Source organism: Sus scrofa, chromosome 7 (genome assembly GCF_054392235.1).
Source record: "Sus scrofa isolate SSC_HxYL_T2T_F1_AM1 chromosome 7, Sscrofa_HxYL_maternal_Yorkshire_Landrace_v2.0, whole genome shotgun sequence".
Classification (NCBI taxonomy): domain Eukaryota; kingdom Metazoa; phylum Chordata; class Mammalia; order Artiodactyla; family Suidae; genus Sus; species Sus scrofa.
The window spans coordinates 104,690,167-104,711,498 of record NC_139389.1 but is presented as its reverse complement, the minus strand read 5'-3'; the positions used below and the strand labels follow the sequence as shown (position 1 = coordinate 104,711,498).

General features: G+C 54.1%; 1 protein-coding gene across 17 annotated transcripts in view; it reads right to left on the bottom strand.

Moving 5' to 3' along the window:
- Window positions 1–4,817: 4,817 nt before the first annotated feature.
- The window catches only part of SMOC1 (SPARC related modular calcium binding 1), a 147,944-nt gene continuing 131,429 nt past the window's right edge, over window positions 4,818–21,332 (bottom strand). For 10 of the 17 annotated variants that reach the window (XM_084969601.1, XM_021099410.2, XM_021099408.2 and 7 more), the window contains 2 exons: window positions 12,756–13,000; window positions 4,818–6,883 (listed from right to left, as the gene is read on the bottom strand). In XM_084969601.1, coding sequence (XP_084825727.1) covers window positions 6,867–6,883; window positions 12,756–13,000 — 262 coding nt within the window. In that variant the 3' untranslated portion in view covers window positions 4,818–6,866. The remainder of the gene's footprint in view (window positions 6,884–12,755; window positions 13,001–21,332) is intronic. The other 7 variants (XM_021099409.2, XM_021099411.2, XM_084969604.1 and 4 more) reach the window with 1 other exon arrangement.

Genomic DNA, 21,332 nt, shown 5'->3' with positions numbered 1-21,332 from the left:
TAAATATCCCACACCATAAAGAACAACAGTCAGGGCCTGATACCACCCCGCCCCCCCGCCCCAACTACCGCAAAGATAGCACAATACAGGAAAGGGCTCTGTAACCTGCCCGATCACAGTCTATAAAAGAAGATTGGGGAGGCAACAGAAGGGGACAGACAAGGATTGCCAGGTTGCTTCTCCTCCCCCTTGAAGCTGAAATGGCAGGGAGGCTCTGAGAGAATTCTTTCTGGGGATATAGGCCGGCTGCAGGCCCCAACTGGCTGTCTGTGATGCAGCAGGCTTGCTGTGAAGCCAGGGAAGGGGGAAGCAGAGAGGTGCAGAGCAGAGAGGGAGAGAGGAGGCTGGAACATCAGCCTGCACCCCGAGCAGCAGGTGCAGCAAGGATGCATGTGTGTGTCCTAGGGCTGAATGGATACCCCCAAAGTGAGCCATAATTCAGTACCAAAACCAAGACAGGGGCCTCGGAACAAAGTGGACGTGGGGTATATTGGTTTGGGGAAGCATGGAAGAGGTCGAGCCTGAGCTGGGCGTCCCACATAAAGGCCCGGGGAAGTGGGGGGCCCCTCCCACACCCGACTTGGGGCCCCCGCCACCCAGAGGCCAAGCAGCTGATCTGAGAAGCTGCCACATGGAAGGGAGAAGGGCTGCAACTGCTGTCTGTGAAGACACCCCCCCAAGGTTTTCCTTTCCCTCCTCCCGTGTCGTCGTCACAGAAGAGCTGCGTCAGGGCAGGATAAAGCGGGAGAGCTGTCTCCCGGTCTAACCGTAGCCCCGCCTGCTCTCCTCCAAGCTCAGGACTGTGCCAGGGCAGGGAGGGGACGAGGATCCAAGTCAGGCTGGAGACTGGAGCTCTGTAATCGGATGGAACCGAGCTTGTAAATAACTGAAGCAGGAGTTCCCGTCGTGGCGCAGTGGTTGACGAATCCGACTAGGAACCATGAAGTTGCGGGTTCGGTCCCTGCCCTTGCTCAGTGGGTTAAGGATCTGGCGTTGCCGTGAGCTGTGGTGTAGGTCGCAGACGCAGCTCGGATCCCGCGTTGCTGTGGCTCTGATGTAGGCCAGCGACTACAGCTCCGATTGGACCCCTAGCCTGGGAACCTCCATATGCCTCGGGAGCGGCCCAAGAAATAGCAAAAAGACAAATATATATATATATATATATATAAATAACTGAAGCAAGCAGGAAGTTATGGGAACTGCCCAAGCTGTCGTGAGGGATGGAAGGAAGATGCAGGAAGGCAGGAAGATGCAGCAGAGCACCGTCGAAAGCAGTCATTGGAGAGGGGCAAGTTTCCTATTTGTACCCCCAGGACGCTGCCATTCCTTGGCCAACTGTTTTCACCCAGTATCAGCTGCTCCCCCCGCCCCCCTCCGCAACTCAAGTTCTCCAACAACGGGGACATGGCCAGTTGCTCCAGGGCCTCAGTTCCCTGAAGTTTAGCTTCCCGGTGGGGGTGGGGGTGGGGGAGCTGGGAGCTCACAGGGGGCAGGTGCATTGGCCCTCTGCTTTACCAAGGAGACCAGCAATTCCCACAAATGTGATAGATCTGGCAGAAGTGATGGGCAGAAAATGCACTGCGTAGACTGTGAAAAGCAAGTCTTTTTATTCTTGGACAATATAAAAATTGCAACTTTCTTTTTTTTTTTTTTTTTTGTCTTTTTGCCATTTCTAGGGCTGCTTCTGCGGCACACAGAGATTCCCAGGCTAGGGGTCAAATCGGAGCTGAGGCCGCCGGCCTATGCGAGAGCCACAGCAACGCGGGATCCAAGCCGCGTCTGCAACCTACACCACCGCTCATGGCAACGCCAGATCCTTAACCCACTGAACAAGGCCAGGGATCAAACCCGCAACCTCATAGTTCCTAGTCGGATTCGTTAACCACTGAGCCACGACGGGAACTCCAACAATTTTTAAAATTAATATAGAAAACACAAAGATAATCTCCATTGTGATAGTCACCAGAGTTGTTCACCAAATATTTCTAATTCTACTTCTGGCCCCTATCAGCTGCCTTGGAGGTAGGTGGGACCACGGGTGGGACTTTGCTTTAGTCATTGAGATGTGAGCAATGTGTCGTGTCACTCCAGACGGAAGCTTTCAGAACCAGGGTGCCATTTATCATGTTCTTTTTTTTTTTTTTGGTCTCCACAATTCTGGAGGATGGAGCCTTCTCTTCTATCCGGGACCCTGAGGAAGAGAAGCGCCCCCTGCTGACACAGAATGGCTTTGTTGCAGGAGTGAGGATTTAAGCCACTGGGGCGGGGGGGTATTTTACTGCATCTTAACTTGGTCTCTCCTGGTTCTTATGAGTAACTCAGTGATGTACCCATTATCCAGTGATGACACCACATCCAAGCAGTCAACGTCCCTCCACCGCCAAGCATCTGGATGATCAGGGTTGCCCTGGTCGGCTGTGCCATGTACAGGTTCGTGGGTGGTCAGCTACAGCCAGAGCTTGGCTAGGAAGACCCCAGGCAACAGGATCGTCATAGAGCAACTCAGGAAGAAGGGGAGCAGTGCAGACTGGGGAAGGGCGGAGGCTATGCTGCTGAGGTACCGGCTGGGATGACACAGAAGAGCGGAAGGGATGGGCCAGATTTGACAAGAAATGACAAGAGACCCCGGTGTCGCACGCCTAGCACAGGCATTCGTTGGCAGACCTATAACCAAGGTCATGAGCCGCCTCCATACTGACTCATGAAAGTCACACGAGGGGGAGAAGTGATCCGGGTTTTAGGGATAAAGGCTTGACTTGGTCACCCCGCAGGAAAAAGGTCAGGTTTTACTTGTCCGGGGGTGGGGGGGAATGCCCAATGTCACAGAGCAGAAGATCAGCCTCCTCAGTGGGCACACCTATGGCCTTCTGAGTCACTCAAGAACTTGGAAGTAAATGGCAGATGACCAACCGGGCTGGGTTTTTCTACAGGAGGTCTGGCGCTGCCAGCTTCCTAGCCCACCCAAATCCCCTGGGGAACCACGGATGCATACCAGCCTGGAAGCCCCTCCTCTGATGGCATTTGAGGGGCCCTGAAAAGATGCCTGGGCCCAGGAGCATCCCGTGACATCCAGACTGACGGCATCCCCAGTTGTCCCCTCCCCACAGAGATTAAGCATGGCTCAGGTGCCTTTTGCTGAAGGAAGAAACTTCTGGATCTACTGTTCAATTTTCCTTGACTGTTACTAGGAATGGGCCTCCTATCTTTGGAGGAAGTAGAGGAGGGCCGAACGGAGCTGCAGGCTGGCTCTGCCCCCTTCCCAACCTGGGTCTCTCTGCTGGAAGCTGGGTCAACCCCAAGTCTCCAACGAGGTCCTGCAAGAGCAAATTCCTCCCCTATTTCTCTTCCCCAAGTCCCTGAAGCCCATGATAGGCCTCTGCAAATTAGTGGCTTTGGAGGATGGGGCATGCCCATGGCACGTGGAGGTTCCTGGGCCAGGGACGGAACCTGCATGACCCAAGCCACTGCAGTGACCATGCTGGGTCCTTAACCTACTGCACCACAAGGGAACTCCATTGGTGGCTTTTAATAAGACCCTAAACCACGCAGAGAAACAAATGCACTCACAGCTGAATGCAACCACCTGGGGTTAAGGAGAGAGAAGGCTGCCATTCTAGCCCCTCCAGGAAGGCAGCTGGGGAGTGGGCAGAGCTCTGGGCCTGGAGCAGAAGCTCTGAGGGTGATCCCCCGCGCTGCCTTTCCCAGTTGGATGCCACTGAACTTCCGGGGCTGCGCCCACACCTGTGACACAGGTATAAAGATGCCTGTCACACCAAGCCGGGTGAGTAAGGATTTCAGGGCCTGTGGACACAGCAGCACAGTGTCAGCGCTGGAGGAAGGGTTGGGAAGAATTTTTTTTATTTTTATTTTTTTGCCTTTTGAGGGCCACTCCCTCGGCACATAGCGTTCCCAGGCTAGGGGTCTAATCGGAGCTATAGCCACCGGCCTACGCCAGAGCCACAGCAACGTGGGATCTGAGCTATGTCTGCGACCTACACCACAGCTCGCAGCAATGCCGGATCCTTAACCCACTGAGCAAGGCCAGGGATCAAACCCGCAACCTCATGGTTCCTAGTCAGATTCGTTAACCACTGAGCCACGACGGGAACTCCGGAAAGAATTTTTCAAGGAGATTGTCTCTGTTCACCTGCCACGGACAAGGGGACAGAGGTGGCAAAAGGAGGCTCTCAGAGGCTCGTAAGGAAGCCATATCTAGGGACAGCTGCATATGGAGAGGGGGGAAACGGCAAAGATGCCCATCACAGGGAATAGTCTAGAGGCTCATCTCTGTTGCAGCCCCACACCGAAGGCCTCCACAATGTGAACCAGACCAGCAGCCTTGATCTGATATGTGCCCCACAGAACTGGGGCAGAGACGGCGTGAGCCCCACTGGGGGCCTGCTCTCTGTCCACAGCTGCCTTCCCAGCCCAGGGTCTTGGGATCGAATCCCAGCCACTGTGCCCACCCCCACCAGCCTGAAGCCACGGAAGGGGCAACCCTCAGCCTTGCCCACAAAGCACTGCCGGCGACATCCACCACCTTCCGGTGATGGTTTGTGGGGGCAGCTGCGCTGGGGGCAGGAAAGAGGGAGCATGACAAAGAGGGCGCCGACACCAGTGAGGGCTTAGGGGGTGGATGTCCTCGTAGGAAAGCCTGGTGCCACCTCATGGGTCCTCCTGGGTTCCGCTCTGGTCTAGCACCTTGGCCCGCCCCAGGTCAGCGTGGAGGACCCCCGGGCGCCCAAGCAGCTCCCCTTTGAAGGGAGTGAAACCGTCCCATCCGAGGACGCCACCCAAAGAAAGAAGCAACAGCCACAAAGGTTTACTCGTTTTTATTTTTTATAAAAGAAGCTACAAATAGTCTCCCTCCCTCCTCACAAAGGAAAACCACACGACCCGGCCTCACAGGCATGTGTGAGAGAGAAGATGCCCGGGGGAGATTCTGACTTGCTACAGCGAGGTGCTTCCTCGGGGCCGGAGTCTCCTGGACGGTCCATCCCGCCCCAGCAGGCCCAGCTTTCCGGTCCCGGCTAACAGACAAGGGCACCCTGTCCACCCTACCACGTCGGGATGGGGCCTCCAGTCACCCTGAGATAACCCCTAGGACTTTCACGGGGACAGCAAGCGCCTTCTTCCGCCAAAGGATGGAATCCTGGGATGGGATACGCGATGCGGCCAGATTTCCGACAATAATCCATAGAAGCACCAGTCCCGGGCTACCTGTCCCCCCTGCTGCCACCAAGGCTGTCCACGGGAAGGGGCGCTAAGTGTCCCTTGTTGCTCTCTGGCTGATGGCTGTGGGATGGGCATGGTGACCTGGGCAGAGGGAGGTGGCGTCTGACCCAAAGGCTGGGCAGCCCACATGGGAATCCCAGGAAAACACCAATGGGAAGCGAGGCTGGCATTTCCCCACAGCTGGGTTCTTACTCAGGCACTTCTAGGGGAGGCAGAAGTGGGAGGCCCAAGATGAGTTTTGTTCTGGAATTGGCCTCAAGCCTGGATGCCTTTAAAAGCATTTAAAGGAAGAGGAAAAGCTTCAGTATTGGGTTTTTTTTAAAGGCTGAGTTACCAACAAGGTGACTGACTCAATCCTCCCTCAGGCTTCCAACGGCCAGAGGACAGCAGAGGACAGAGGAAGGAGAGTGGAAGAAAAGCCTGGTCTCGGGAGTTCCCCTTGTGGCACAGTGGTTAACAAGCCCTAGGATCCATGAGGTTGCTGGTTAGACCCCTGGTCTCACTCAGTGGGTTAAGGATCTGGTGTTTTCGTGAGCTGTGGTGTAGGTCTCCGACACAGATTGGATCCTGCGTGGCTGTGGCTCCGATTCGACCCCTAGCCTGGGAACCTCCATATGCTGCAGGTGCAGCCCTACAAAGAAAAAGAAGAAAACCTGGAAGCTGTCTCGGGAAGTCTCATTTGGGGTGTGCAGGCCGTGAGAAGCGCAGGTCTTCCGTCCTCTCCCCCGGCTGCTCCGCTACTACACAGCTACTAAATAAAAGCCCCCGCTGGGTGGCTGTCTCCTCTTTGCCTCCCCTCTCGTGCTTCACATGAACTAGCTGCTAACCATGGGTGGAAATGTTTCAAGCCTAACACAGATCCTTCGAGGACAACTGGCTCAGCAGACCAGGACCCTGGGCAGTCACCCAGCCTGGGCCACTCGGGGGGGCTGGATGTGGGGATTCCTGGGCACGGGTGCCTGTGCCGGCCACGGCCCTCCCTCCAGGGGCTGCTCACATCTGTCCCTCACCCAACCTCCTCGGGTAGGTCAACCAGCAAGCGGCTTGCCAGCTCCCACAGCTGCGGCTGGAAGCGGCACCCTCCTCCCACCAGGAAAGAACCAATGGAGTCTGCGCTCTAAGGACAGGGGTCCATCTGCAAAGGGAATCCGAGCGTGCCAGGGATGGAGTCCTGGGTTCCAGCGAACCAGGCCATGTATCCAGCGCCCCGACGACCCAGAGAGGGGGAGAAAACAGACAGCAATGCCAACGCCTGTACAAAAGAACTATACAATTTACATATATATTTATATACAGTATATAAATCTCTGTCTTAGTCCCAACAAGACCCTCCCTCCCCCCCCCAAAAAAAAATCCCCTAAAAGTTGTCAGTAGCAGATCCAAAAACTTAACAATAAAAGAGAGCACAGTCTTTCTTCCCTTTCCTTTTCCCACTGTGGTGTTAGATACTGGTGTTGAAAAATGAAACCCAAAAGAGAACACACGAGGAAGAGTTATTAAAAGTGCAAACACGGTGGGCACCACTTAGGTTACGTGGGGGTGTGGCTGGGCCGTGGGCAACGTTGAAGGTTAGGTGTCCGATGCGCCATCCTGCCTCCCGGGTCTCCGCCTGCCCTTTGGTTTTCTGCGCCTTAGACGAGGCGTCCTACTGGGAAGGGGAGGTGTAAGCAAGAAGTTAAGAGTTGAGTTTGTGAGGGGGGTTCCCGTCGTGGCTCAGTGGTAACAAACCCGACTAGTACCCATGAGGATGCGGGTTCCATCCCTGGCCTCCATCAGTGGGTTAAGGATCTGGCGTTGCCGTGAACTGTGGTGTACGAAGACGCGGCTCAGATCTAGCACTGCTGTGGCTGTGGCTGTGGCTGGCAGCTACAGCTCTGAGTCAACAGTCAACCCCTAGCCTGGGCACCTCCATATGCTACAGGTGCAGGCCTAAAAATCCAAAAAGAATTTTTAAAAAATTAAAAAAAGAGTTGAGTTTCTGAGAAATCCAAGTCCACATGTCAATTTCCTCACCTGAGCAGCCTCTCCCACCTACTGTTAGACACAGGTAGCCTGAACTTGCAGAAAAGCCCATGTTTTACCAGCCCACCCTTTGCCACCATGAGGCATCACAAAGGCAACGGCAGCAAGTTTGGCATTTGGGAGAATGAGGCTCTGCCTACTAAGTACAGGAGGCTCTGTGCACTCTGTGCCAACCATCCCACCCAGATGCCAGCCTTTCCACCCGGGACTGGGGCGGAAGTGGTAGGTGCCTGTTTATAGTTGGGGATGGTCCTTGTTGTGCTGACTCAACTTTCTCTTGTGTCCTCAGCCAAAAAAAAGAACATGGGAGCCTCAGTAACTTGGCCAGTCCCAACACTCCCACTGCACTCCCAAAGTTGCATTCAGGGGTCCATCAAAGGGACCCCAGAAAAAAGGCAACTCACTGAATGGGTTTGTGGCTGTTCCTTTTCCCTGAGGGAAGATGCCAAAACTACCACCTGCAACAAACAGGAATATCAGATTCTTGAGTGCCCCTGACAGGGAGAACTGGTAGGGCTTCTTTGAAGCCAGGGCTCCTGTCCCCTTTTAACCCCAGGACAAAGAGGGAGTTTGGGGAAGAGCCAGAGGTAGTGTAGCAATGCCTCCTGTTCTGCTTGGGTGAGCCCACTGCTGGCCAACACTTTTTTTTTTTTTCTTTTCTTTTTAAGGCCACATCTGAGGCATATAGAAGTTCCTGGGCTAGGGATCAAATTGGAGCTGCAGCTGCCGGCCTACGCCACAGCCATAGCAATGCTAGATCTGAGCCATGTCTGGAATCTACGCTGCAGCTTGGGGCAACGCTGGATCCTTAACCCACTGAGCAAGGCCAGGGATCAAACCTGCATCTGCGTGGATACTATGTAGGGTTCTTAACCCACTGAGCCACAACGGGAACTCTCAACACCTTTAAACTAAGTCCTTTTTCCCTAAGGCCGCCTGCCCCTTGTGAGCTGAGAGGGGCTTTGTTGCTGATGGTCATTTGCATAACTTTCTTGGGTTTTGTCTCTCCAAGTGCCAGGATGTTGGATGGAAGGAATCTCAGCAATCATCTGGCCTGGCCCCTTCACTTAAATCTGGAAACCGAGGCTCAGAGCAGTTGAGTAGCTTAACCAAGGTCCAAGGCCTGTTCAGCTAACACCCACTCTACCCCATGGGGTGCTGATGGGTTTGGGAGGTTCTGCAGGGCCCAGGTCTCCTAAGGGAGGAGCACGGAGCTGGGAGCCCAGCACACAACAACTGGGCCAGCTCCACATGGCCCCTAGAGGCTGTGGACTCTGTGAACACCTCTTAACCCCTCTGGCTCAGACTCTGGAACAGGAATTTGGGCCACAGCTGCACTGCTTCTGCTCTGCCTCTCATAGGATTGCCTCGAGGAGCAACTGAATTCCTAGAGAAAAGGCTCTGAGGTTTGCGGAAGTGCTGTGAGAATCCACCGCCACGCTCAGCTCATCCGCCCCCCAGTAAGGCTAACACTCCTTAAGATCCAAGAAGAAAAGATAGAACACGGGAGCGGGTGGGGCACAGGTATATCCAATTTCACAGACAAGGAAACAAACTTGAAAGATAGAGTGACAGGCCCAAGGCAGACAGGTGGGACGTGACAGAGCCAGGGTGCCAGGCTCTGCATCCCACTTTTGCCTGCTCCAGCCAGCAGCTGCTTCTCTAGGGGTGAGTGGAAAGTTCTGCACATACAGAGGAACCTCCAATAGTCCTGCCCACCAGGCTGAGACTCAAGGGAGAACATGTCCGGCCAGCAGTAACCAGCTCTCACGTCGAAGCCTTATCTCACAAATCCCTTTACCAAGTCATATCACTTCATCCTCAGAGCAATTTTATGTGGTTCTAATAAAATCATCGGATTATCCCCATTTTGGAGTTCTCGTGTGGCACAGCAACTTAAGGATCCAGTGTTGTCACTCCAGTGGCTTGAGTCACTGCTGTGACTCGGGTTCGATCCCTGGCCCAGGAACTTCCACGTGCCACAGATACAGGAAAAAAAAAAAAAATTATCCTCATTTGAGGTTTGGCAATGGCATAGCTTTTACATAGTGAAACAAACTCAGACCTGGCTGCCTGCTTCCAGAACCATGCTTTTAACCACTAAGAAAGGCGGGAGAGAAAAGGCCTGAGCAGCGGCAGGTGCCATCTCTGGACCATTCAAGGGACAGCTGCCCTTCTTTTTTTTTTTTTTTTTTTTTTTTTTTAAATGGAGGAACATGTCTGCATCCTGCCTGCCTCACAGCATGGTGGCTAATCCTGATGATGCTGTTTTATAAGCTGGCAAGGACCAGTTTAGAAAGAGGCCCGGTCCTCAGAATGCTATGCAGAGAACTTGGCTCCCCAGTGTGGAGTCTGGTGGGTAAAAAGCAAAAAAAAAACAAACAAAATCCCCTGTGTTCACAAGGCGTTTCCAAAAATCTGGTCCCTCGTCCAAGGCTATATTCACCCCCAAACTCCGGGTCCACCCCCCAGCTGACTTCCACCCCCCACTTGGGATGCAAGCCCCTCTCAGCCCACCAGAGGGCACCACATGACACCAGATGACTGACGTCTCTCCATTCCCTTTGCACCATCCACTCAAGTGGCTTTTCTGCTGCTCCCCAGAGCAGAGACCCAGGGGAGCTGCCGGCAGCCAGCCTCCAAATTTCTCATGTGCATTCACCACGAACCAGGAACCAGGCCAAGTTCTTCATAGGCACCAACTTGTGAAATCGTCACACCAAATCTGTGAGGCAAATACTACCAGCTCCATTTTGCAGATGAGGAAACTGAGGCTCAGAGACGTCAGGTAGCTTACTAACATTACAGGGCTAGTAAGTGACAGAGCTGGATGCTTCCTTCGGGTGCCTGGCAAAGCTTCAGAGCACAGCTAGGGAGCTTCTTGAGCTCCATGGACCCGAGGTCACCACACTCAGCCTCCCTTGGCTCCTGTGTGCTGTGCTGACCTGAACTACCAGCACGGGAAGCGGACAGAGGGCAGAGTCACCACATGGCTCTGTGATTCCAACCACGGAGCCCAGAAGTGCTCTTGGGCGAGCCTGGTCCACACCAACACTGGGTCATCTCTTTCCAATACCCGCCCTCTGCCTGGGCTCTGAGAAACGGGCACCAAGTCCAAGTGCATCAAAGGGTAACATCATCACATGGGACAACCCCCTCTCCCATTCTTTCGTCACTTGACAAGGACTTAATGCACTGCCACCTGAGGACTGGGGCTACCTGAGCTTAGGAATTGAGAAGACAGGGTCCACAGCTTCAGGGGAGAATCAGGAGAGAGCATTGCAATGCAGTGTGATGAGTGCTTCTGAGAGCAGCACTACTGAACTTCCACTGAGCTCCGCCAATGTCTCAGGCGCTATGAGAACTGCTTTGACTCACTGTCCCGTTGAACCAATGACAGCCTTATGGGGTAGTTACTACAGTTTTTCCAGCCAACAGGTGAAACTGAAACCCAGGAGGGCTGTGTAGTTTGTACTTGGGTGAAAGAGCTAGTCTGTGGCTGAGGCAGGGTGGACCCATGACACTGCACTATGTCCTGGGGACTCAGTGTAGCAGGAACAAAGAGAGGCTTCATCATCGGACAGAAGTGCCCAGAGCCATGAGGTCACTCGCCCAGGGTCACATGTCCTAGAACCAGGGCCAGAACCCCGTGATGGAGAGGGCAGGTCCTGAGACTGGGTATCTGGAGGTAATGCAGCCACTTCCCAAGCCACCTTTTCAGTTCACACCATCCATCAAGTGAGGGTTAGAACAAGGAAAAGGCCTTATGTCTCCAGCGAGGCAATCTCACCTTTTCCAAAGCTGCCATTTCAAATATGTCAGCACCATCCAGAATGGCACCTTCAGCCCAGACCCTTCGCCTGCATTGCACACCTGCTAATCCTTTGGGCGCATCCATCGTGACACGTCCACGCCATCCTCGCCCTCTTCCCCATCCCCCTACGTTCTTCCTCCCATGGTGCCCATCTCAGGGAGTGGACCCAGCCGCCAGTGGCCCCAACCAACTTCACCCCTCTAACCACACTGTCACCAAGCCCTGACCGTCTACCCAGCTCACAGCCACTCACCACTCTGTGTCCCCCACTGTGCTCCCCCTCACTGGGGCCTCGGTCACCTCCTCCCTGGACAGTGCCACCGCCTCCTCCTGGGCACTCTGCTCGCTCCTCCCCAATCCATCCCCCACAGCGCATCAAAACAATGTTTAAGCAAAACGGCTGCTACGGTTTCTCTGCCTAAATCCCTTCACCAGCTTCCCTCTGCGCTCATGAAGTCAAATCTCTCTCACCTTCCTTCCCGCCACCTCCTCTCTCCTCCTGTCTTCAAACACGGGTCTCAGTCACTGTGAGAGCCTTTCGCTCCTCTAAGACTCTGCTCCCTCACCTCTGCGGCTTCACTCTTCATGTGCCTCAATGCAGACCCCCGGCGCCTCCCTCGGCCTCTCTGCTCCGCCGCCTCCTACCCAAGGCCCAGGGCTTGACGGGAAGCCAGGGCAGCACACTTACCTCTGAGGCGAGACAGGAAGTACCTTGGCTTTGCAGGCCACGTACAACACACACCCGTCTCTGCTGTACAGTCTTCTTTTTTGAAAAGTATGGCTCTTTCAAGATACAGAAACTACTTTTGGCTCTCACAGGCTGTACAGAAACAGGCCGTGGCCTAGACGGGGCCCAGGGGCCACGGTTTGCTGAGCCCTGGTTTAGGTGTCACTCCCTTCCCGCAGTTTTCCGAGGTTGTCTGCCCCTGAGCTACTGGAGGTGCCCCACGTCCATTACGTTCCTACGATACTCGGTACTTGCGCCCCTGGGACAGGCCAGTCAGGGGTCCACCAGAATCCATGCTCTGCTCCTCTTCCCGGGACCCCAGCCCTCCCTACTGTGGGGTCTGGTCCAGTGACTTGGTTCCAGCCAGTGAAATAAGACAGGGGATGTATGTCACTTCCAAGACTGGCCTGTCAACCCCGCCCCACATGCACTGCTCCAGGCTTTATGCCATCCGGCTGCCCAGGAAGGGAAGTGACCCCAAGGGTGACCTTAGACGTCACACAGTGAGGATGGCAGAGTCCTTCTCCGGCTGCATCTCAAAGTGACGGCTCATGGAACAACCCCCATCTCATTCCCCCCCCCCCACACACACACGCCAGGATCTGGAATTGTGGTGAACTATTACAAGGGCAAGACAAACAAACTCCCACTACACTGAGCCATTACCTGTGTGGTTCCACTTGTCACTGCAGCCTGGCGTATCCTCATACACCCTCATCGCACTCAGCACAGTGTGTGTAAATACCGTAGGCTCTGCCTCCACGGTAGGGAAAGAAGGGGCCTCATCCACCCCTGCCCCCCACTGTGTCAGGCGTCTAGCACGAAGCGTAACACACTCCTAGTGAGTGAGTAGCTGAATGAACTCAGACCTGGGAGGTCGCCTACTATGAGAGCCCTTGGGCCCTGGGCCTGGGAGAGGCAGGGCCTGGAGGGCCAGGAGCACAGGTGAGCACTCACCTTCTTTGCTGACACCCAGGCAGCCCTTCAGCTCGGGCAGCGAGATGACCTTGTCCTTGTTCAGGTCACAGTAGTCGGTGAAGCGCCGGGCACATTTCTTGGGCTTGGCTTTCTTCTTCACGTAGCGCTTGAAGGGCTTCATCTCGCGCTTGTTGATGTCGCTGCTGCTGTTGCTGTCCAGCTGGCTGAAGTACCAGTGCACCACTCGCTCCTCCAGGGTGTGGCTGGGGTCTGGCTCCGAGAACCTGGGCCACGGGCAGACAACCCCACCCCAGAGCACACCACTCAGGGTCCTGCAGGAACCATCAGCGCCACCACAATGCAGGTGACTGCGTTGCCGGCTCCTCCGAGCCAAGGACCGCCCATCCCCGCTCCACCTGTGCCAGAATGAAGCCATCCTTGCCCTCTTGCGCCCCGAGATGGGACGATTCATTTCTCAGGGGTCCCCCAGTCGGTGAACTTGTCACACCCTCCCCCAGAGCCAGGAATGTTCTCGTACAAGATGGGCGTTCAAGACACACTGGCTGGGTTTCATTCACCTGAGAAAACCACAGGGCTCCAAGGAGTCCTTCTCCGAGCCTAGTGCTGCTGTCAGACAAACTGCCCATTACACATGGACGTGACTCCAAAATGAACGTGACCATGGGCAAGGGGGCCCAGAGCCTGCACCACCCACCCAGTGCCAGGCCAGGTCCGGGGATGGCTTCCAAAACAGGAGGCTTCAAACTGGTTCCTGTCTTGGTGAGACAGAGCCCAAAACGTGAGACAGGGCCGTGACAACTCAACGTGAAGTGTGAAGCTCCCCTGAGCCACCCCTGTCGGGTACCGGGAGCAGCAGGAATGAGAGAAGAAGGCAATTGAGATGGACACAGAGGTTCACGGCAGGCAGGTCCAGACCAATAAAGCCCCAGTGTCTCCACATAGAAGTTTTAAGGCAGGATCTGGAGTGAACCCAAGAAGCCACATGTTTATGAGAACCCCCAGGGGATTCTGCTGAGAAGCACCAGATGAGGGCAGCCACGAAAGCTTCCTGGTGTGGAGATGCCCAGTGGTAACCACATCTAACACAGCCCATGCATGCGTGGTGACTGTGAGGTGACAAGAGCAATGCCTGCATGTGTAATGAACGCAAGGCCAACCCATCCATCTTTCTCAGCTCTCATCTCCCCCTGCCCCCAAAAGGATTCAGGGTGCTGGCTAATCTTTACAACTTTTAAGGCCAATGCTGGGTCTGTTCCGGTGGGCGGGTGGTGACTGGGGTCTGTGGCCAAGAGAACAGAGCACATGAGTCCCGGGGCTCCTGCTCCCAGGCCCTGGCACTGAGTCATTGTGGTCCAGGCCCTTGTGTTTAAAGCCCTTCCCATGATTGGGGGACGAAGGCTGAGGTTTGGAGGCTCAGACATACAAATACTCAGTCTGCAGGGCACTGGGACAGACCATGTGACCACCACAGGTCAGAAGCCCGGGCAGAGGAGCTTACTGTCACACAGGGATCCTAGACCAGGGATTCAGGGCCTGCCGGGACATTCAGAACCTGTACCCAGCAAGAAGAATAGTCAAGGCAATTGCCAGTGCTTTGAGGTTCTTCTCTGGGATCTGCTGAATCTTCCAGAAGGAAGGGGACCATCACTGACCCCTCCCCTATGAATGAGCAGGGAAACTCCCTCCCCTTCCGTCCCCCAAGGGACCTCACCCTTTAGGGAAAAAGCAGTTTCATTACCAAAATAAAGCCAGGCACCCCAGCTAATTCCAATTCCAAGAGAGCACAGTGCGTGGATCTGCCAGTAGGACCTCATCCAGAAAGGTGTGAGGGACCGCTTGCCTCCGGATCTTGGGGACTCTGCTAGGTCTGTCATAGACACCAGCCTCGGAAGGGCTTTCAAAGAGGCAGGACTCAAACCGTTGTCTCTGCCCGTACATGGTATTTGGGTGGGTTTAAGCCGCCTCGATTTTCGATTTTCGCTGCAACATTCGCTCTGGAGCCTGCAGGGTATATACACCAGGCGGGCAGCAGAAAACTCCTGTCAGGATGCTCGCAGGAGCAGGAGGGAGGACCCAGGCGGTGGGGGAGAGCCAGGGGTGGCCCAGGGGAGGCGCTCCAGCTACTCCCACCCGGGCTTTCCTAGGTGGCCAGGGGAGGCAGTCAGAGGCTTTCCCCCTCAGCCCCTCCCGTGAGGGGCCCGCGAGCGCCCCCGGCGACGGCGGCTCTTCCTTTAACCTTTAGGCTCCGCATAGCGTAACGTCTACCTAGAGGCTGGAATAATAAAGCCTCAGTCGCTGAGACGGGAAGGGATGAGGTCATCCCGCCCAGAGGCCCTGCCAGGAGAGGCTTGCTGCCTGCAACACGGGTTCCTGGGGCTCCGGCCCCGTCCCGTTCTCAGCGACTCCACTGATGGAGCTCCCCGCACCCTCCTCTGGGCTCCTCGGCAGCGGCGGCAAGAACCAGCTCTTCTCTCCACTCCGCTGCCTCTGAGAGTTTCCTCTCATGCCAGAGGGACTGTCATTTGGCTTCTGCTCCTTCTCCCTGCCCTTCCCTGTCTCCCTTGTCTGGAGAACCGTGTTCCTGCCCATCTCGTTCCCAGCAGGACCTCCTGGCCCAGAACAGCGTGCAGTTCTGTCTGCTACACCCCTGCACATCCCCAACCCAGCAGCCCACTCCCCTGGCTCCGAGGGCGCTCCCCCAGGACAGTCCTCTGAGGGTGGGCTGCCTGTGGTGCTTGAGGGGCCTGCCTCCCCCTGCCCCTTCTCAGCCGGGGCGAGGCTGTCTGCTTCTGACCTCCTTTGGCTTCCAGAATCCCCCTGCTGTGCCTTCCCGGCCCCTGGCTCTCCGTGCGTAGCTGGGCAGCACTAGGGTCCTCCTTTGGAATCCAATGGTTCTCCAGGTCAAGCTCCAAGTGCACTGAAGGCGAGGATCCCCCCTTAGTTTTGGGGGATCAAGGACCCTCAGAGAACCTAAATGAAGCCATAGTCCCTCTTTATAAAATGCACATGCACTCAGACCTCTACAGGTTTGAGGGGTTTAGTGGACTCCCTAAACCTCATCCAAGGTCATGTACTTAAGAACCCTTGTTGAGAGGGAAGGAAACTCTAGCCATGGCACCAGAAGAATGTTTAAGTGTGAACCTTCCAGGAAGAAGATAGGCTGAGACAAAAGACAGTAACTGGGAGGGGGTTTTCATGGCGGTAATTTTCATGTTTCCAACAGAGCAGAATAGCAATGAAAAAAAAAAAAAAAAAAAAAAGACTGAAGGCATCTGGTGCAAACCTCTGAAAATGAGGTTTCTGGCTTCACAACAGCCTTAAGTCCCAAACATACTGAGCTTCATGCAAGAACCAGTTCAGACTGAGATCTGTCTGGGGTCCTGAGCGAGCCAAACCAGCACTGGGAATGTCTGAAAGAAGACAGGAGAGGCCTCTGGTAACCAAGGAGAAGCTCTGATTTTCCCAGGGGAGTGCTGGATGGGGTGAGGCAGAAGGGCCTCCCCGGATTTCCAGGAACCTCTCCGGCAGTCTTGGTTCTGTCCATCACAGCTGCACTCCCCACAATTTACCCCTGACCTCAAAGCCGCACCCCACTGATCCTTCCAGCTCTTGCAGTTTTCTAGAAGTACCCTTGAAAAACACTGCCAACCTGGGGGAGGGATAAATCAAGAGTGTGGGATGAACATATACACACTACTGTATGGAAAACAGAGAACCAAGAAGGACCTACTGTATAGCACAGGGAACTACACTCGATAGTTTGTAATAACTTATGAAGGAAAAGAATCTGAGAAAAATAGATGTACACGGATGTATAACAAAATCACTTTGCTGTACACCTGAAACTAACACGATATTGCAAAGACTCTTCAATAAAAATTATTATTTTTTTTTTTTTTGGTCTTTTTGCCATTTCTTGGGCCGCTCCCACGGCATATGGAGGTTCCCAGGCTAGGGGTAGAATCGGAGCTGTAGCCACTGGCCTAAGCCAGAGCCACAGCCATGCAGGATCCCAGCCACATCTGCAACCTACACCACAGCTCACAGCAATGCCGGATCCTTAACCCACTGAGCAAGGCCAGGGATCGAACCCTCAACCTCATGGTTCCTAGTCGGATTCGTTAACCACTGCGCCATGACAGGAACTCCATTTAATTAATTTTTGGGAAAAAAAAAAAGAAAAAGAAAATACTGGCCACTTGGACTCTCATTCATAAGATTACATAGCCATCAGACTCCCAACCCCTCTCTTCCACTGGCATATAGATCCCACTGGGATAAGACCACTGGAATTCCATGCTGCTCATCAGCCAGAGGCTGGGGACCCCACGTTAGAGAGTCTGACGGTTCCTTAAGATCAGTTAACAGTGATGTCAGGTACTTGCTATGGGCCTCCCTACAGGTAAAATTCCACTTCTATTGAAAGGGCTTATTGGGTGTGTAGAGGATCCAAGGTTCCTCAGATATGGTGTAGAGAGACACAGTAAAATGCTGGTGTCAGCCCTGCCTCTGAGCTGTCCGGGTGGCCATCTCATTGCCTCCTGCCTCCGGGGATAAGGAAAACCACCAGAGCCAGGTCCCTCCCTGGACGGGCCCCACTGAGTCTTCTCCCAAATTAAGAGGTGGCAGGTGCCGCCCTTCTCCTGCAGCCTGCTCCGTTTTGCTTCTGCAGCCTCAGCCCGCCAGGCCTTGGCTGCAACGCACAGCTGGAGAGCCAGCCCCATTTACCACAAGGAAACTGGCTCTGGCCAAGACCTTGGGCCCAATTCTGCTGTCCCAAGCAGTTTTAAACAAGGTGAGGTGGGATGGCCTGGAGGCATGAGCCAAGCCAAGCAGACCCACTGGGCCCCATCTGGAGTCGGGTCCAGGCCCCAGCAGCTGTGCGGGAGGGTAAGGCTGGGAAATGCCAAGTCAGCCACATTCCAGCCTCTTCCTTGCAAGACCATCAACAAGTAACCGCGCTGGGCAGGAAGGAAGAAGCCACAAGACAAAACGGTCTCCCCTTGCGGGACCACAGAAGGGTCCAGGAGGCTCACGCAGCCCAGCCCATCCCACCTCCGCCCAAAGCTGACTTTCTCCAAGGCAGGGAGGAGAAGGGAGAGGGTTCCCCTGCTCCAGAAGACTCTGCCGGCTAGGATCTCAGAACTCTTCCTTTGGGACTGATTCATGCCGATGGGTGCCACAGGAAGGCTGATCTCTGGGGCCGAAAGGGCCAAGAGCGTAATTCAATCACTCAGCAAAGCTTCATTGAGAACAGCTATCATCTAGTGATACCTGCAGGCTGCCCCCTCCCAGGAACTAGCCACAGATGTTTCCATGGATACCCCATTCTACTTTGCCTATTTTTAGATGTGGGCAGCACTGCCTTCCCCTAAATCAGGCTAGAAGGCCAGAAGAAGAAGCAGACGTCCCCCTCTTCCACTCCCTCCATCTAATAAGTCTTCAAACCCTATTGCTTTCTTTACTTACGCTTCAGTAAATCACCCATTCCCCCATAGCTGTGGTCCATGCTCCCATCACCTTTCTCCCTGAGGGCTGCAAGGACCTTCCTGCCCCACCCAGCCCCAGTCCTGCCTGGCTTCCAGGGAATGCCCATCTGATCACGTGGCTCCCGGCTACCCTCTCTGGTGTGGGTCACAAGGTGCAGCTGGATCTGGGCTCTGCCCAACTCTCTCCAGTCTCACCTCTGGCCTGTCCACAGCCTGCCTCCCAAGCTCAAACCTTACATCTCACATTCCTTCCACAGACCCTGCCACGTTCATACCTCACGCCCCCAGGACCCCTCTGCTGGGATATGCCCTTTCCTTGTGGTCCATCTAGGTCAGCATATTTCCCCGGTCGTGAGAGAAAAGGGGACTTAATTTTATTTTTATTTTTAATTTTTTACTATGTCATATATCTATCTTCATTATAGTTGATTTACAATGGTCTGTCAATTTCTGCTATACAGCAGAGTGACCCAGTCATGCATATATACACATTCTTCTCATATTATCTTCCATCATGTTCTATCACAAGGGACTGGACACAGTTCCCTGTGCTGTACAGCAGGACGTCACGGCTTATCCATTCTAAATGTAATAGTTTGCATCTACCAACACCAAACTCCCAGTCCAACCCCTCCCTCCCCCTCCCCCTTGGCAACCACACAATTGGGCTTAAATGTCACCTCCTATGGAAAGATTCTCTCACCTGCCCTGCCTCCCCGAGTCCCTGCAGGACCTGATCTGCCACTCTTACATGCTGGATTTCTAGTGCACTCCCACAATTGCATCCCTATTCTCCCAGGAGCTCCTCCAGCCCAGGAACCCTGCCCTCATTCCACTGTGTCCCCAGGACCCAGCACAGAGTTGGAACCAGGGGTGGGTGGAGATGGAAGAGTTTGATATCTCCAAGCCTGACAGTTGGCAGTTTTGGGAGAAGACCCCCTCTTTTCTGCTCTGTCCAAACATCCTCCCTGTCCCTTCTTCCCACTGTCCCCAAATGGGACTGTTTCCCACTGGCCCCAGCTGATGTCCAGCTTCAGCTGCCAGACCTTGAAGGGATGCAGGAGAGATCCAGTGTGGCTTCCTTGACCTTGTGCCTGCAACCCCAACTCTGCCTGAATTCAGAGCCAAGGCCCAAGCCCGGGAAGCCAGAATTCCCCAATTCTCTTTCCCAGCCCTGCTCCGGCTGCGCTGTCCTGTGCCTCTGCTCTTCCAGCATAGAGGAGTGCCTGGCCAGTGTCTGTCCACATGGTGCCCAAGTCCCTTGGTCCCATCCAGGGCATTGTGAGGCCCTGGTGACAAAGAAGCACCACTTGAGAGCTAGACCAAGCCTCATAATTAGTCTTGAAAGAATTGGTGGACCCTCTGATGCTTGCCACGATAAGGAGGCCTCATCAAGACATCCTTCTCTGGATCCTACAGGGATCCATCCATCTATCCACCCATCCTTCTGGCTCTTTATTCATTTAACAGTATTTATTGGAGTTCCTGTTGTGGCGCAGTGGAAACAAATCTGACTAGGAACCATGAAGACACAGGTTTGATCCCTGGCCTCGCTCAGTGGGTTAAGGATCCGGCGTTGCTGGGAGCTGTGGTGTAGGTCACAGACAGGATTCGGATCTGGCGTTGCTGTGGCTGTGGTGTAGGCCGGTGGCTACGGCTCCAATTAGACCCCTAGCTTGGGAACCTTTATATGCTGCAGGTACAGCCCTCAAAAGACAAAACAAACAAACAAACAAAAACAAAAACAAAAAAACAAAACCCACAGTATTTACTGAGCATTTACTGTGTCCCAGGCGTTATTCTGCGTTCTAGGGACACAGGAGGGAGAAGGCAGAAAATGCTGCTTCTCTCCTGGAACTTAAATTTCCATTGGGTGGGATAAGATGGACTATAAATACACAAGCCAATAAAATATCAGAGAGGCATTCCTGTTGTGGCTCAGTAGTAATGAACCAGACGAATATCCATGAGGACTCGGGATATTCGATCCCTGGCCTTGCTCAGTGGGTTAAGTATCTGGTGTTGCCGTGAGCTGCGGTGTAGGTTGCAGACGTGGCTCAGATCTGGAGTTGCTGTGGCTGTGGCGCAGGCCAGTGGCTATAGCTCCAATTCAACCCTTAGCCTGGGAACTTCTATATGCCATGAGTGCAACCCTGAAAAGACCAAAAAAAAAAAAAATCAGAGAGCAATAAGCACTAGGTTGTGAATTAAGGAATTAAGGAGAAGTGGTAGAGGGTGAGTGGGCTGCTCGTTTAGACCAGATGGTCACTAAGAAGGGAACAGCGGGGCCAGCTATGGGAAGATGGGGGACTCACATTTGAGGCTGCAGGAGCAGCTGGCATGGAGGCCCTGGGGCAGGCAAGAGCGTGGTCCATGTGAGGATCTGAGAAGGACTGGCTGGAATGGGATGATGGGAGGGAGAGGAACGTGAAGGCGAGTGGGGCTGCCAGCCCACCCCGCGGGGCCAGCTCCCAGTCAGCGTCGGGGCTTGCTTCTTCTAAATATACTAGGGAGATCTAAGAGGGATTTAAACTCAGGAAAACCAGACACCAGGGCCAGCTCTGTCCCTGTAAACTGCGTCTCCTTCTCCCTGAAGGCCCACCCCCCACTTCCTTGCGTCCTAAACTATTTCTTGATTCATCTTGTCTTTTGATTGCAAGTCTAGCCTCCAGGTAACACAATTACCAAATGCAGTTCAAGCCTTTCATTCTCATCAGAACCAAACATGGTCAAGTTCATATGAGCTTAAAAGGAAAAACATGTTTAGGAAAGAATATTTTTTATAGAGTTCTCCCAACTCTATATTTTACCTAAAAGAGAGGGGTTTTTAAAAGGGGGGGGGGGAATCCCTTCCCTAAGGACACACTGGGATTAAAAGCATTTGTAAGCTTCTTAGTTTTTATTTTCTGTAAAAACCTCTTGGGCCTGCAATTCAAAGGCAAGGCATCCAACTGAACTCGCCATGGCAGGGGGCTCCCCTGTGCTCTTGGCCCCCACTGGGAGAGGTTTGGTCCTCTCCCTGGCACCTCGGCCTGCCTAGAGCTGAGGCCAGGCCAGGCTCAAGGGCCGGGCTCTCGCAGAAACAAATGGGATGAGGGGTGAAGTC